The sequence below is a fragment of the Drosophila sulfurigaster genome, chromosome 3, assembly GCF_023558435.1.
Source record: "Drosophila sulfurigaster albostrigata strain 15112-1811.04 chromosome 3, ASM2355843v2, whole genome shotgun sequence".
Classification (NCBI taxonomy): Eukaryota; Metazoa; Arthropoda; class Insecta; order Diptera; family Drosophilidae; genus Drosophila; species Drosophila sulfurigaster.
The window spans coordinates 25,754,378-25,772,763 of record NC_084883.1 but is presented as its reverse complement, the minus strand read 5'-3'; the positions used below and the strand labels follow the sequence as shown (position 1 = coordinate 25,772,763).

Genomic DNA, 18,386 nt, shown 5'->3' with positions numbered 1-18,386 from the left:
CAATTGCACTGGCGCGATCAACACAACAGGCGCTGATGTCTCTTCAATGTCGGCTAATACTGACTGAATGAAAAATTACTCACCTGCCACTATACGAACCGTTTCATGCTGATAAGATAAGCCGCTGATAAGCCACTGATATAGTTTACGGTCTTTCAGTGTTGAACAACAACGGCGGCGTCCGTCGACTGTGTTGTGTAGCTCTTCATTTTATGAGCAGTCCATTTGAATTCGTATGCCACTTATTATATTATATATAAGTTTATATATATATCAAAACATATGTAAGTTTACTTTGACTAAGCATTGCAATTGTGAAATTTATAAAAAGTGCAGGAAGTTTTACATTTTGGCCCTCTCTTTTATCAGCAAAGTCTATTTGAATTTGTACTCCATACATATAGATGTATATTTAATCAGACATACATTTTAACTCACTAATTTGTAATTTACATTAGCAATTGCTCAATATATAAAACGAGCGTATATCTTGGACTTTTGATTATATTAATGATTTTTTTAAAGTCATTTTGATTGGAATCCGTTTAAGACACTTTAAATATAAGATATTCTTTGACTATTCTTAATTTAATATAAATTATTTTGTTAATTTTATAGCATAAACATAAGGAAACGAAAACAAGTAATATTGTTCAATCGCTATGGTTGAAAATTCCTTTTGAATTTAATTTTTCAATTTTTGTTGCATACTTTCAGGCATTTTACTTAATTACTGCGCTTTCATATTTGTTTGCTGGATATTATTCCAGACTTGTAAGTGAACTAAAAAAATAATAAATGATGATACTTTTTGTATTGAGAAAAACTTTATTAGTTATATAAAAAAAACTGGCAAAAAAATTTTCCAATTAAAATGCAATCATTGGAAATTTCGTTCGTATTTTATTTTCGCTGCATACTTTTAGGCGGTTATCTTATTATTGCGCTTCAATTGTTTGCTGGAAATTATTGCATACTTGAATATGAACTGAAAATTTATGCATATAAACCACAATTTTGGGGAACACTACAAATATCAGAAAATTTATAAAGCACCAACTAATCGCTTCACTTCGGTTGCCAAAAAAAGGTAACAAAGGTAATTTTAAAAAATAAAAAACAGAATGACAAAGAGACTACTTAAGAGTGAATATCCCACCACCTTCAGTTGTTGGATGCAACTCTCAATTGATGCAGGTTGATGTTCACCAGACGCTAGACACCTACTAACCGGATTTATTGTAATGAAGCGTGCACAAAATAGAAACGTCGCCATCGCTCAGACAGCGCGATAAAGATGCAGTGGAAATGAAACGAAAATCCGGGCACAGCCAATAGCAACAACCATGACAATAAGAATACAAAAAAAAAACATTAAAATAAAAAACAACAAACTGACGTGTTGACAGCAACATATTTCTCTTTAAATGATGCGGGGTGGGAAGTGGAAAAAAAAACTGAAAAAGTAAGGTGACAAATGAAATGATTTTAAAATTTAAGGGTGCAGTTTGTATGCTCTAAAAAAAATGTTTAAATTTGTACTCTGTTTTGTTCAGTTTTTAGGGTAACGTTTTGTAGCATAAGACATAATTCATTTATTTAATGGTTTCCTAACACTATAACCTGAAAGTTATAAAATATCACTAACATGTTAATTTATTATTTTTAATATGTTTTTCCTAATCCAATTATTTATTAATATACATATTTCTATTTATATTTTTACATCATAAATATGTACATACAATTGTTGAATGTATTTTTATTAGTTTGCAATAAATATGTATGTTATTTATTTTGAACTAACTTATATCTAAATAAACATTTTCAATATATTTCATTTAATATTGCCAAAGTTTTTGAGTTAGCTTAGCATCCCTTGAGGATATATGGAATTGCAGATGCAGTGTATAAAGCGCAAATGTTTTTAAAAGCGTAGCAACGATACAAATTCAATAAATAAGTTGACGCTTTGCTTTTAAAGACGAGACAAACGAAATCGTCCAAGTAGAATGCAGAAGTCAGCGACTGCGTCAGCGTCAGCATAACGCCAGCAACCTGATAAGCTTGACAGGATGTAGCCCGGCAGACCATCACCCGGTCGCACTGCTCCCCCCCTCGCTTTAAGTTGGAACTATTGAAGACGCTGCTAAGGTTTGTCTCATTGTCAGTAGCGAATTCATGCGACAAATTCTGTTACCCGGGCAGCAAACACGCGCTCGCGGATAACTTCATAGATAATGAGCGGCAAGCAGAAGATGTGAGAGGGGAAGCAGCGGTAACAGTGTCCTTGCCATTTTAATGAAGCGCAACGACTTTGTTGGCCCGCATTGTACTTGGAAGGGGTCGGGGAAGGGAGGCGAGTGGCAAGTCGCCTTGTGACGGGATAATTAGCGGCTCGGGCCATGCAAAGTCAGCGATGTCCTTTGCGTTGGGCGTTGGGAATTCGCACAGTTGGAATCACAAGTTAATGCGGTGGTCCTTGGCTCATTGTGTGCTTTTGTTAATGGATTGATTTTGAATTTTCTCTCATCTAATCTGGGTGACTTGATTTTAACATTTCTACTTCTCGTTCCAACGCTCGTTTGCCTGAGCTGCGGTTTTTTATGGGCAATTTCTGGCTGCTTTTTAATAAGAAAAGAAGTGCTTTTTATTTATTTTTGGGTTTCGCTTCGTTTTTTCTTTTTTTTTTTTATTGCGCTACTTAGGAAGTGAAAAGCCCTGACAGCAAAACGCTGCAGATGGCGGCAGCGGCGAATGCAGTCGAAAAGTTTTGTGCGTTGAATGACAGCTGCGGTGTCCAGAGATAAGCGCCACCACTTCTGCCATTTCTGCCACTCGCTACTTGCCACAGGCTGTGACAGTGAAGAAGTCAGAGGCGATAAAGCAAAAATTGTTAGGAGTAACTTGAATGTGTCCAGGTGAGCTGCCATCAGCGGAAGTCAGCTAGCAATGTGAATGGCAATTCTCGCTGACTTGCTGTCCAGCTAGGAAGCAAGTTCTGATAGCTTAGCACAAAGTTGTTAAGCATTTGACACAAACACACACACACACACATTAATTCACTTGAATGTCTTGCGCCGATGTCATAAAGATAACACTGAGGCCACATTATGGAGGCAGACTAATCGAGGCCGACTGCCAATCGCCATCGCACATAAACGACATCGTTTTGGAGAGGCTTTGATTATTTTTATGCCTTAGCGCCTTGAAGCATGCCCTCAAAATTAGGTTTTTATTGTCGCGTGATTTAAGTGAGGGGCACAAAAACAATTTGCGTCTATCTGCAAGACGATACGTCACATATAAACATAACGATGATAAAGATGCTTTGCTCACACACACACATTTGAATTTGCATACGCCGCAGTTGCCGCGGCAACTTCCGTCGATTAAAGCAACAAATGTAACTCTCGCTAACAACAATTGTGACTGTGATTTCGATTGTGACTTCAACGGCGATTGCGACTGCGACTGTGACTTTAAGTCAGTGACTTTAATTAGAAAATATCTGGCATACCTTGCAGAGGCGAAATCAAAGCGGCTTAGTAAATATCTTAAATAGCAATAAATTTCGATTTTTGCCCATTTAAATGCTTTATGAATTATAAGCTTAAAAGCAGACACCACCACTCACTCCACTCCACTTCTACACACCCCATTCAGCAGTAGCAATGTGAAAGGGGGCGAGTGCGGCATGCAACGTGCACCTTGAGCAATTTTCAACGTTCCACGCAAAAGTTTTCTCCCGCCCGCGCAAGATGACAGCACGGCAAAGATTTAGACAAAGACGCCAGCCCGTTCCTCTGTTACTCGCATTTCGCACTGATAGCAGCAAGCGTAGCTGCCTCTGCCCTCCCCCCTTCCCCGCCTTGACTCCTTTGGGAGGCTCAGAGCTCAGCGATTTAACTGAGCACCCCCGACTGGCATTTTCACATTTTTAAGATGCGGCTAGCAAAACGAGGCCAACAAAATACCTCCAAGTTCCAGCACTCGCACCCCATTCCCCCTCCCTCTCCCCTTCTTTTCCCCTTTCCCCTTCCGCAGCAATCCTTTCGCCTTTTGCCAGCAGCGGCACAACGCCATAAATCAATTCGTATTAGTTTTATGAAATGTGTACCTGCGGCGTGCAGTGTCACACACACTTACACCAGCGGACTCAGCGTTTATGCCCAACACAATCGCAATCATCCCAAAAGCGGGTATTACTTAAATGAATTCACAATAAATAAAATAATGTATGGATAATAAGTTAGAGTTACATTGAAGGATACGTCTGTAAACTCTTATTACGTACATAAATGTCAATCATTTATTTCTAGAGAAAATATAAAGACTTTAAACTTAAATTATAAGAAATACTATGTTTATGTTTACTAATATTAATTGTCTATTATTTAAAAATTATTAAATTTACAGTTTTGAATATTTGCTTGAATTCCAAATATGAATTTTGAAAGTTAATGTCTTCGTAAATGTTGCGCCAAAAATATTTTGCTAATAAAATATGGTTTTAAAGCTTTTAAACAAACTTAATTTTTATCTAAAACAAAATAATAAAAACAATATGGATTTTTTAAGTTCGAAACTGTATAACTGATTTTTTTTTATCTTACTAAAAATAAGGAGCTCAGTTAGAATAACACAGATACATATTATATATCTCGTTTAATTGTCGCTCCGTTTTATATCATTATCACTTAATGCTCTGTAAACATACATAAAATTTAAATTTATTATATTATAATTTAACCCATTATTTAGTAGCAAACTTCACCTATCCTCAAAAGTCGTTGTAAAAAATACAAATAAAAATCAAGTTTTGATGTTGAATGAATATAATGAAATTTCAAGCTAACAAAAATTAAAAAAACGAGAAGAGAAGTTTTTTTAATTTTTTGTTATGATTTATTTTATTGTTTTTTTTTTATACTTTTTGTTTGAATACCTTTACCTAATACTTGGATTTTATTTACTACTATGCTATTTATTCATAAAATCTAAAAATTTTGTAAATGTTATTTTCATGATTTGTTGCAACGTGTAAACTTTACAGCGTTTGCTGGTTTAATGAGCAAATCTTTTTGGCGCGCCTTCTGAGCATCAGCAGAAAACGACATCGCCAAACATTGCCAATTAAAAAGAGTCAGGCAAAAGGACTTGGACTTAAACTTGGCATAATTCATGTCCTTGAGCTTTTCGCTTACTCCATACAGAATCATACCAATACACTCAAAAAACATTCAACGGGAAACGCATGCATATTCATTGCATACCTCAAGGCTGAGCATTTTTCGACAGTCGACGCTTTCTTTTCACGCTGCTTTCACAGTTTTTGCTTTACGGGAATTTGCATAAATCTCTTTCGCCCAAGAAGAATTATAATATTTCTTGGTTACTTGGTTACCAGCAGCTGGGAGCTGGAGTCGAGCTAGTCAGATTTATACACCTTAGTTGGACTATGAATATTTAATGGAACTTTTGAATTATCGCCTGACAATGGGATTATCATTTTTACATTTGCTGCACGGCAGGATACGGCCGGAGAGCTGCTGGACTGCTGGACAACCAAGGACAAGAAGGACTTCCACACCTTGTTTGCAGTGTGTGGACAAAAGGACGCTCAACTAAGAAGCCAAGGCTAAGCCAAAACGCCAAGGAGAAGAAGAAGCAACCTCGCTCCCCTGGGGGTAATTCACTGTTTGCCATAATTATCATCGTAAATTATGCGAGTAAGTAAAAGTTCTTGGATTTTATGAAAATGAATTGAGATTGAGCCAAAAATGAAATGTGAATTTACAATTGATTTAAATAGTCGCGACTCGCTCCAAGAAGAGCAATTGCCTGCAGTAGATCTAAGAATGCTGTAGAGAGGTAAGTGAGTAAGTAGTAAATCAAAGCATTTTCCAATCTTCCCAGTCTTCGCGCCCCTTTTGCAGTTAGGTTTTTCGGGCAATAATCTGCAGCGCCGAGTGTCATAAATAATAATTAAACAACTCGCGTTGTTAAGTCTTTTTATTACGGCCAAAGCGCGCCCAAGACAAACGACAGTTGACAGCGGGAGGCGGAGAGATGGGGAGACGAGGAAGCGGAACGACGTGCCGTGTGTAGGATAAGATGCGGGGCTAGGCACAAGCTCCTGAACGGGAAGGCTTAGAGTTTGGTAGCATGTGCAGGCTTTGGACGCTGCCCCATCAACGAAAAGACGCACAATTTTCCACGCAGATACTTTTCATGTAGTATCTTGCTTGCAGCACATGAGCTGGCAGACATGGAAAACACACACACACACACACACACCAAACACAACATCCTAGACCTTGGCTGGCAGGTGCCAGTGTTGTGAGTATTTGCCTGTCCCACTTCATGCAGGATGTTAAGACGTAATTAAGAAAATAAATAATAATCGCCCGATGCCGTAGCAGCCGACGCATGGACATGGACTGGGAGGGGGGATAGGAAGGGAAGGACTACCAGCAAAGGACGAGTATGTGAGCTTGGCCATGTCAGCTGGCGCCTTTGAACGCCTTAAGCCTACGTTGTCATACACTTATAAAATATCTTAACTAGAACAGCAACAGCAACGTCGTCGCAGTTTTGTATTTCGAAAATCTTATCAAGTCCAACAAGAATTATTATCATTTGATGGGGCATGAGGGATGAAGCGGATGCTGGGCACTAAAACTATGGGAATGAGTGACTGAGAAGCTACGATAGGAAAACTAAAGCATTAGCCACTACTTTACTAAGAGTAAATTTAATGGAAAGCTGAAAGAAACCCGATAGTATTCTTTGCCCATTGCTATGCAATCCACACAGTTCTCATTAACTAATTTGGCCTTCAACTTTATAGAAAGAGAGAGAGAGAGAGAGAGAGAGAGAGAGAGAGAGAGAGAGAGAGAGAGAGAGAGTATTCTGTAGAAGACGCAGCGAATATCACAAATCAAAGCGGAATTATTATTACTTATGACCATTTAATTGGACTTGAGTTTATTCATTTGAGTTTGCCATTCGCCCCATTCGCCAATTTGTTTTTGTTTGTGTTCCTTGCACAGTCAATTTGGCAAATGAGTGTGCTGCTTTGCAACGGCAACGGCAACAAGACCACAGCAGCAGCAGCAGCAACATCAACCACCGACAACTATTTGGCTCGCACGCTCATTAGTTTTATTGCTCGGCATATCAGTCAAAGCCGCAAAACTATTTATGCGGCAAAGCAGCGGACAGCAACAGCTCCACAACCACCACCATCACCACCACAATATATATATTCACTTTGGTCCTGGCAACCATTCACGGTTTGTCCTTTATGCTGCCAGGACACTGCACTTGCTTTTTGGCAGCGCTTTCTGCGAGCTTCTTTTGCTCACTTGCTTTTGGCTTTGTTTTGTGTGTGCTTTGCCAGGACATTAATTGCCCGAAATCGCAGCTGCTTTTGCCTCGTCTCGATGTCTAACGAAATGTTCTTTTAATGAATTGGCAGCTATGCTTTATATTATTTATTCGATTGTACCGCATTGCCATCAAAACCCATAATGAATCAAAAGCTCTTTTGATCATCTACTGCTAACTTAATTATATCAACGTGTTGCACTTCATTTTTGATAACATTACTCAGATTTATTTGCCATTAAGCATCATTATGATATCAAGTGGGAAAAAGTTTTTCGAGAGCACGATTTATGCATCGCACTTGCAAATTCCACGGCAGAAAAAACGAAATTATATAGAGCTCTGTTTTAAGTACAAAAAAGACTGAAGGAAAGTTGCACAAACAACATCAACAGAAAGACGAAGGAAAAGAAGCTGTGGCAGCAGCAGAGCCGTAAAAGCCGCAAGTACGGCATAGTTAGCTATGTAAATGTTGTTTCGCAGCTGTTTATGTATTTACTTTTAATGCCACTCGAAATAGCGGCAGCCCCCTGAAACGAAGGTGAACGAGCACAGCACAGCACAGCACAGCAGCCAACCACAACGCAAAGAAAATGCTAACAATTTTAATTAATGGATAAAGTTCTCTGAAATTCCACTTGTCTTACTTTCTGTCCAAATTCTACCAATGGCCGAGGAGCTACTTTGGTTGCTGGTAGTCAAGACATTATATGCATAACTCTTCAAAATATTTCAGCGCAAAAACTCAAAGGCATTTCTAACGCTCTTTCTGTGGGAATTTCTAGTCTTCTACTTCTCACGCATTTCTGGCCAATTTCAATAACTGATTAACAGCCAAGTAGTTGGTCGGTGCTCAAAAGTATGCAACAGTCTTTTTTATTAAATTCATAAATAAAAGCCAAGCCCCAAGTTAATATGGGAAGAAGCTTAAAAAGGAGCTCATAAATTCAGTGTGACGCCATTTGCTTTAGCTTCATTTCGCCCGTTCTTTTCTATTCCAGCGTTTGTTGCTCACATTTTTAATTTAAAAGTTTGCGATAACAAATGATGCACATCCCTGCGCCCACACACACACACAGACACACACACACCCCAGATACAATGTACTTAAAATAAGAAATAATGTTGACTGCTGATTTAGTAACCGCAGTGGCAGGACTTGTAACTCATATGAATACACTCACACTCCCTAACGCATTCATATTCGTATTCGTATTCGTCTCTATCTATACCGGAGAAAGAAAGAAAGAAATGCGCGGAGCAAACTTTGGAGCTAATAAATTGTTTCATATCTCAACGCTAATATACTCATATACGCGCCTGGGCAGAGATAACTCATACGCCCGGTTGGTCGACAGGACAGCGTGGGAGCTGCTTTTTCCTTTTTTATTTCTTGCATATTTATTTCTCCTTTTGCTTATCAGCGACTAACAAAAATGAGTCTGAACGAAATAAAGCAAAGCAAAAAGTTCTGGCATATGAGAAATTGCCAAACACATTAGCCACAGCAACAGCAACCGCAGCCACAACAAGGACAGCTCCTGCAGCGACAATCGCACAGGGCATGTGTAAGGTATCGCTTTCTTTTTTTTACCCACATTTATGTAAAATAAAGTACCAAGTGAAATGTCTATTCTAAATTTAGTTTGCAATCAATTTGCTATTTTTGGGGACACATTATCAAATGATTGATCGCATTCGGTACTAAACGAATTTAAATTAATATTAATATCTCCACTTAACCAAGAAGCGATTTCAATATTCGTTAAGAGTCGTTATGCATTCATTAGTTGCTAAGAAATCTAATCTTTTCTTTAATTTCATAGACTTTAAGCTGTCTCCGAGTTCGTGACGTGACATTTGTAAAGACATTTCACTACGTGCTCGTTGTCATCGTGCAAATCAAACGTAAAAGCTTATCGAGCTGTCTATATCTATATACAACTATTTGACAATGCTAATTCCCGATGTCGCTTCCCGATTTTCCATTTTCCCAAGTGAATAGAAAGAGTTTTTTGCTCAGAGTTGACATTTAAAATTGTATTTATTTAATCATTTAATAATTGCTGGGAATACATATTATAATATAATGTTTGTATGTGTGTGTGTGTGGGTAATTGATGTATGTGTGTGTGTGTGTGTGTATTCATGCTTTCAATAAATTACAAGTAAATTTAATTTAATTTTATTTTCGATTGATTTTACTTATGTGTCTAGTGGAACAATTTATTAAACATTGTTTAAGTGTAGCTATCAAAGTGAATCTATTCATTATACTCGGTAATTATTCAAACTGCTAATTTGAATTATCTCAAAAAATGATTATCAACTAAATGTTTCAGTTTTCTTTTTCAGTAATAAGAATAAAATGTGAATTTCCGAAGAATTGCCAATAGGTATTAGATACCAAGATATATTGTAGAACAGAACCCATTTAAAGGTTCTTTTTTTTATTATTAATTATTATTATTTATAGAAATACTATGCTTATTTGCTAGGCTGGAAAACGATCTAAAATAAGGCAAAATGTTTCGAAACAAGAAATTACACAATTCAAAGAAATTAGCAGAGTTCTCTCATATAATATGCATAATAGTAAGAATTATTATAATAGTCATATATTTACACATCGGATTGGCTTTCTTTGGTTACACTTCTACGTCGCTTCGTCTTCATCTTCTAATTCAAATTCAAATAGTAGTTTAACTTATGTTTGTAGAGTGTGGATATTTATACGTTTTTTTTTCTTTTTTGATTAGTTGATATTCTACAAAATATGCTCGTATATTTCTGCGATCCGTTAAATTATAGTAATGTCATCTACAACTAGGTTTCATCTAATTTTTGCTAAATATTCCCCAAACATTCTTGGGACTGGGCTTTTAATGTTATATGTTAAACTGGGATTTGATTTTGCTGTGTCATAATACTTGGAAAGAGTTGTGCTTAGGGCGAAAGGATTATGTTTATTTAGCTGCCAAGTATTTACAAAATGCTGCTAACCGGTTGGCCTAATCCCGCTCCTCGTATTTGGGCACAAAGGAACTGAGACCACCGAGCTGGCCACACTGGCTGTTGTCATACAACGACATCTTGAGACGCTTGCACTTGGCCCGACGATTCTTGAACCAGAACTGCACATTTTTGCTCTCGAGACGCGGAAACTTTTGACTGCAGAATGGAGAAAAAGAAAAGCAAAGCAAACGAAAATTCCATTAGTGGGGTGTTGACTTTTCACTCGCGAATTTGCTACTCACCGGTAGGGCATGGTGTTCAAATCCTCGGTGTACTTGAGGATCAGATTGTGCGAGGGATGCGTGTTCATGGCGAACCATTGCTCCAACTTGGGCACCTCCGTCACCGGATCGATGAAGGTGCGATTGCGCTTGCGTCGCTCCTCATTCGATATGCTCGACAGATTGAGTCCGGCACCGCCCATCAACGCATTCGGTTGCATGCCAGCGGCGGCTGCCGCAGCGGCCGCATGATGTGCGTGCGGATGGGCGGCGGCTGCCTGGCCAAAGGCCGGGATGTAATGGCTCATGTACATGAAGGACTGCGAGAACATCGAGTTGGGGACCATGGGAAAAGGCAGTTGATCCTTGTGTGGAACCACGCTGCCACCCAAGTCGGGTGATGGCGAACGAAACTCATCCAGATGGCTGGTATCGTTCTCATTGTCCTCATCGTCCTCATCCATGTCCAGATCATCGTCCTCCTCCTTGGGTGTGCTGTGCTTGGGCGTCGAGGCGGCTTCATCGCGTTCGTTGTGACTCTGGTTATTTTCCCCATTGTTGTTGTTGTTGTTGCTGCCGCTGTTGTTGTGGTTGCTGCTGTTGTTGCTGCTGCTGTTATTGTTGTTGTTGCTGCTGTTGTTGTTGTGTACCCCATCGTTGGCATCATTGGCTGCCTCAGCATTGCCGCTGGCATTGCCACTGCAATTGTCATTGGAGTTGTCGTTGTCATTGTCGTTGTCATGCATTTCCAACTCATCTTGAGTCTTCAGGCCAGTTGGCTTCTCATCGCGCTCCGTCACCCCATTGGCCAAGTCGCTGCCAGCGCTCTTCACACGCTGTGGCTGCTGCTGCTGTTGCTCGCTGCGATCCTCATCGTCATCATCGTCCAACATAGGTGAACTGCGATGGCGTTCGTGTGTGGTCAGCGACAACGGTAGCTGTGGCGTTGTGGGACGACTGGGCTCCTCCTCTAGTTCATCGGAGTGCTGGGACATGGTGTCAATGTCCTCGGACTTCAGGCTCATCGGACTCTTGAGATAGTCATGCGACATCGACAGATTGCCCATGCTCAACGGCTGACTTCCGGCGCTGCTGCTCGAGTTCTGACCCAACGGCGCATGCTGGCTGAGATAACCATTCATGGCCGCATGTCCCAACGCCGTCATGGCATTGCCCAAGCTACCGCCACGCATCTCGGCGCGCTTCTGTGCGGCACGTGCGTTCTTGAACCAGTAGACCACATTGTTGACATCGAGTGGCTTGCGACCGCGACGCGATTCCAGAGCATTCAACTGGACCACATAGGTCTGGATTTGTTGGCGCGACGGATGCGGATTCTCCTGGAACCACTTCTGCAGCTTGGGCAGCTCCATCTCCGGATCGAAGCTGGTGCGCATGCGTGTCTTCTGATTCGGATACTGTCCGCCATGCGAGGCCGCATGATGATGATGATGCATCGACGCGTGCATCGGATGCACCAGCATATTGCCATGATGCCCGGCCGCCTGGGCCTGACTAACCGCAGCATTGGGATGATGTCCCACGGCGGCAGCAGCAGCGGCTGCTTCGTTGGCCAGCAACAACGACTCCCGGCTGCCCATCGCACTCAGCGGATTGGCTGCGGCGCCAGCAGCTCCAGCGGCAGCAGCGTGAGCAGCCGCAGCAGCTGCGGCAGCCATGGCTGTGCCCACGGGAAAGTCCATTTCGCTGGGCACCACGGGCACCGCATTCGGGGCGGACATGAAGGGCAGCATCTTTGGCGTCATCGCGGACTGGGGAGAGAGTTGATTCGACCACCATTGATCGAACTTGCGACGGAGCTCATCGGAGATTTCGCCACCGGGCATTGCGTAGGTATTCTGATGGGAACTGCGACAGATCTGCGAGAGCGTCACCTGAAGGAGGAGAAAGGGAGGGAATGGAAAAAAGAATGGACATCGAATGGGATTAACTTAGAGGCCTTGATAGATAGTAAAGTGCTGTCGCCAGTCATGTTAGCTAGGTCTAAGCCCCCGGGGGGTTTGCCACAAACACACACACACGCATTACTAAGCGGCTGTCATAAAAATCACAAGCTACAAAATGGGGGGGAAATTGCAGAAAGAGAGAGAGAGAGAGGTAGAAAGAGAGTCGGGTAAGGCCCTGAAGTGGCCGGGATTTACTTAGCCATAAAATGTAGCTGACTCTGATTTGCCCTATTACGAGTACGATATCGATATACGCGATGGAGGAAGAGGGAAAAACACTGATACCACACGCTCTGCAAACTGATATTAACTTGACGCCTCGTCAGCGAACCTAACCACCTAGCCAGCCAGCTACCTAACTAGCTTGAAGCGATAAATAGATAGTCCCAAAGACCCGAGCCAAGCGAAATGCTGATAGGCGACGACACACCAGCTTATGCGATTAAAATTGAATTTAATGTTCAGAAATAGAATCGAAATTCATTCGGTGAATGCTACGCAATGGCAATCGTAAGTATTTCTTTTTATTTTCGGGAGGGGGGTGGGGTAAGTGTGTGGGGTTTGCTGTATACCGAATTAAATGCTCATAGATACTGCTGCTTGCTGCTGAGTTGGCTGCTCCTCGAATAGATAGATAATGTCTCTCTGTTCTGTCGCTATCAGCTAAGGAGGCGCCCCAAATCACTTAAGCTGCTCGAAACACACGAACTGCGGTTCTGATGGGATGTCGACAGAAGGGTTGGGGTGAGGAAGTGTGTGTGTTATAGACAACTAATTGTAAATAAAATGGGTTGACGCGCAAGAGAGACGCGGAGGAGGAGAAGTTTGAGGCGGAGACGGAGGCGGGCGCGGCAATTATTAAATTGATTTTCATATCGCGCTCGCCCCCCTTTCGCAATTTCTTGGAACACAGACCACAGAGACCTAAAGCATATTTACCACGAGACTTGCGAGAGTCACAGCTCTATAAGCACACTATGACCACAATCAATGTGATGTATGTATGTGTGCAGAGGGAATTATCATGTGATTAGAGAAAATACTTTTGCTAATATTAATCAGGGCCCATATAAAATCAGTCGCAATATCAATTGAAGGGTATTTTGGTCGTGATTTCCGACCCATGATAGCAGACAGTGAACAACGAGTTCAGACATTGACAGACGGTGATTTATGGTAGGCAGGGATTTAACTGGACTCCTCATACGCCACATATGTAATACTCTACTCGGAGTACAAAACGTATGTGGGTCATGTGGCTGCCAGTTGCAACGATATCAACGCGCTTTGTAAGACTATGATCTGCCTTCAAATTGTTGCAACTATTTAATACGCAACTGTATATATATACAAATATATATACTTGAGAGTGTGCTGATGTGTGCGGCGATAAGCGCAAAGCTGATTAAAAATGAAAACTATTGCAAAAAAGGATTAGTTAAGTGAACCAAAATAAATGAACTCGGCTTAACAACATTTCTTTGTAGTCATTATCAAAACATTTTCAATGAATTTCATATGCAGACAGACATACAGACACAAACATTGACTTGTGTTGCTTGCTAGTCTTGAGTCATGGCAGCAAGGATAACGTGGGGGTAAAGGATACGCAAAACTTTTGTTGCCAACGTGTGCGTGTGTGTGTGTGTGTGCGTGTGTTTATGCCTCAATTCACGCAAATTAGCGGTTTGGGTTTTGAGTTTACTTTTACCCCTCACAAGTTTTAGCAAACTCTTCAAGACAAGGATAATAGCCTCGCCTCTGAGTGTGTGTGTGTGTGTGTGTAGTGTAGTATGTAGTGTGTGTCGTAAACCGCTTATGAATCATTATAGAATTTTGTCGTCTTAGTGCAACATTTAGCGAGCCGAGCCCCGAAGTTCAAAGCGAATGTCTAATTAGCTCAACTCAGTATTCGCTACTCACCTCATCCAGGGGACAGCCGGTGGAACGCAGCAGTCCGTGCGATTGCAGGACGAGCAGCTTGAGCAGCTTGTCCTTGATCTCCCCAAAGGGGGATGTCTTCGGCCGTAAGATGACAATACGCAGCGTTATCACCGATGTCAGCTCACCGACAATGTCGCTAACCGGCACAGCCGGATTATCGGAGATCTGTTCCAACGGTATTGGTTTCCAGTGCTTGATGATGAGCGAGCCTAAGCATAATTAAAAGAAGTTACCAGAAGAAGTGTGGGTATTAGTGTAAATGTTCCCAAACACGTATTATTAACTTCGACTCACCTCTGGCTGTGTTCGCCACCTCTTGGGAGTAGCCGAGACGCTGCAGCGCCGTTTGCACTATTTCGCTCCAGGGCGTGGCCGCTGCAATGATCACGTAGCTGTCTGTCTCGATGTTCGGTCGCCGTTTCCACGGCTGGCGTGTGTCTATGGTAAGCGAGGCATGCAACGAGTGCACAGACTCCACCACGCAGTGCAGTGGAAGCGATTTCGCTGTAGAGTAAAACAAAAACCAAAAAAGAGAGTGAAGGGGCGTTGTTAGTTGATGCGAGAGCATTTAATAATTTTCCATTTTGTTGCCGCGGTCGCTAAGTGCTTTTGAAGATTCCCAAACCCGCCCCGAACAACTCGGCACTCCACTTGGGAGGCAACTATTCAAATTAGTTGTTGCACTCACTAATACCCTACACGAATAATGATTGGGTGGCATGGGCCATAAAATATAAACTTATCTAAATGAAAGCCGTCTTTCTACTGCACTCGCATAGTGTATTTTAATTAAAGCAGGCAAGATACCATAAAATAATAGAGTTTATTTAGGAGATAGACTCTTAGTTTCAATGCAATGCAAAAAATATATAGATAGACTTTTAATTTAAGTGGAACACATATATTTATCGACAGGGTTTTATTAATAAAAATATTATAAAATAAATTATGGGTTATATTATTTATTTATGCGAATGATTGCCTATTAAGATTTAATAATCATATATTTCTTCCTAATAGAGATAATTAATTAAAACTCCAATAAAGAATTATTTATTTTTATTACTTTACAAAATTTTTAAATTAGAAAAAATCATTAGAAACAAATTTGTAGTCTTATATTGTGATAAATATTTCAGTATGTGTTCCTTAAAGAAGACTCCCCTAGACATATATACTCCCCTAGATATATGTTATATTTTAAATTGTTATATATTCTCAAATTCAGTTTAAATCATTTCTTTAGAAACTTTGTTTATTTTTTATTATGACTAAAATGTCTATGATATAAAATTTAAATCTTTGTGACTTGGATTTTTATTTATGTAAAAATTTTAAATCATGTATTTCATTTAGTTATTTTCAATTAGTTTCAGGTCTGTAATTTATAATGTTGCTGCCTTAGAAACCAATTTCTGTTAATTTTTATTGATCAAATATAGATCACATTAATACAATATTTTTATATATTTTCCTGGAGAGCCATTGCTTACTTTACTTTGTATAGCTTTACTTTTTGTTATATGAACTATATCATATAAATATTAACTTTATCTTTACTTGTGCTTAGAATGCAATCAATCAATTTAGCTTTGAATTATGTCAGTTGTTGCTTAAGCTAATTGGCTTAACATGCCATCGAAATCAGTGTAATAACAGGGTATCTAACTAATTTGTTGCCGTTGTCGAAAATGCAACTAAACTGCAACTAAACTGCCTAGCTGTATCCCTCCTTGCTCTCTCCCTCTCTTTTGTTGGTTGCAACTGTGGTTGTTGTTGTTGCTGCTGCTGCTGCAGCTGTTAATCGGTTTAGAGCTCAGTTTGGAACGCTTCAAATGGCGGCAAGTGCAAATCGGCAAATTAAAATAAGCAATTAAAACATATTTTATATATTGAGCGCCCCTCACGCACATGAGAGAGTATTTAAATAAATTATTGCTTGCTGCGGTTAGCCACAAAATGGTTTTAGCCGCTTACCCCGCCACCAAAAGCGAAATGGCCCATTCGCATTCGCATTCCCAGCCCCAGTCTCAGTCCCCCGACTATCAAGATTATGAATATGCATAGCATGCTAAATTATTACTACTATTAATGAATAATAATTGTATGACTAGTTGGCGAGTTTCCAAAGTGCAGCTCATCGGACCAGACAGCCATCGATATTAGAGTGCTCAGACTATTTTGAAGTGTGGAAATATATCTAAAAACTTCCATATTTGAGAATGCGAACATAATAATTCACCTAATGCAAACGATTGGTAAAATATTCTTTCTTTTTTTGTTTTGTTTTGTGTGTGTTCCACAACCAATTATGGACAGCTTAAAAATAATTTACCAAAAATTTCGCCAATAGCAATAGAAAATGCAAAATGCGCCCAATCCAAAGCCGAATGCAATTTCGGAAGAGGCAGGGGGAGAAGTGAGTGGCCAGGACACACGAAAAGCAAATAGGCTTAACGCCCTGCAATGTGCTGTTTTCAGGGGGGCCAGCCATAATGGTATTATTAATTATTCCAATTATAAAAATTGTAAGCAGCAGAGATTGTCGATGGCCGATTGCCGCGATTTCGCTTTCGCGATTGGCATTTTTGGCGCGTTTAAAACAGCGAAGAGAACGCGCCAAAAGTTCAGCGCAATTATGAGCGATTTTTGCGATAAATACACACGCACACACACTCACAAACACATGCACACACACTTACATGTGTATTGATGTATTTGTTTGTGTGTTCGTGCAAATCTTTTAATTGCCATAAAATCCTCATTGGGCATTAAAACTGAATAAATCAATTGTATGAGCATATTCGCAAAAATATGTACAGCTCAAAAAAAAAACAACAAAGAAGAAAATAATATAAAATTTACAATAATATTGAAATAAAAAGAATAAAGAATGAAATGCGGAAGAGCTACGCAATTTACATATGATGATATGGTATTACAATTAAAGTCAAGATATGCCGTAATCACAGTTAATTTCTCGTTAATTGACGATGCTTCTTTAAACTGGCCAACTATTCGTATACTTGATTTAATATCATTGTTATTTCATATGCTGTTTCGTCAATGTTCATTAAAGTAGCCCAGTGTTCGAATATTGTTGTGTTTTTGCGTAATAATCGCAATTACCACTTTCATCGACGAATCCTTTCGTCTGGCTCTGGCTTTGGCTTTAGCCCCGCCATTGGCATTATGTATACGCCACGTATGTCGGCCGACCAGTTATTGGCCCAAAGGTGAATTGTTGAAATGGTGGTCTGCAAAAAGCGGCCAAATAACAATGGAGCGCAAATGCTGCGTACTGCAACCGAATAATAAACTCATTAAATCCATTATCCTGGCCCATGATTTGGGGGCTAACACAAAAGCGGATTTGCTGCCCATGCATATGTGCATATATGCAGTTCTTAATGTGTGTGTGCGTGTGTGTGAGTGTGTTTGTGCTTGTGTTGACCACTCGCACAGTGGCCACGTTGAGCTCGCTAATTGTTGCGTCACCCAGTCCCGGATTTGATGGCATTCAAAACTGTCTGTTTGCAAATGAAGAGGAGGAGGAGGAGGGAAAAGATAGAGTCGACTGAAATGGGGTTGCTTTATAAATTGAACGTCTGTGCAGCCAGTGCAGCACTTAAGTGGCCCAGGACGAGGCCGCCGCGCTTATCCTTATTAGCATTATCAGTGGAAAAATAATCGAGACAGCCAAACAAATTGAATTAAAAACGTTTGAGGCATTAAATCTCAGCCTGGCAGACAGACAAACTGAGAGACAGACTGAGAGACTTCGCCCTCTGTCTCGCCGCGACTTTCGTAAGCTGACAAACGATTTGTAATGAACTCCACTTGCATA

General features: G+C 40.4%; 1 protein-coding gene across 2 annotated transcripts in view; it reads right to left on the bottom strand.

Moving 5' to 3' along the window:
- Positions 1-9,833: 9,833 nt before the first annotated feature.
- The window catches only part of LOC133841496 (homeobox protein 13), a 56,707-nt gene continuing 48,154 nt past the window's right edge, over positions 9,834-18,386 (bottom strand). For both annotated transcript variants that reach the window (XM_062274021.1, XM_062274022.1), the window contains 4 exons: positions 14,834-15,043; positions 14,519-14,748; positions 10,650-12,523; positions 9,834-10,563 (listed from right to left, as the gene is read on the bottom strand). In XM_062274021.1, coding sequence (XP_062130005.1) covers positions 10,404-10,563; positions 10,650-12,523; positions 14,519-14,748; positions 14,834-15,043 — 2,474 coding nt within the window. In that variant the 3' untranslated portion in view covers positions 9,834-10,403. The remainder of the gene's footprint in view (positions 10,564-10,649; positions 12,524-14,518; positions 14,749-14,833; positions 15,044-18,386) is intronic.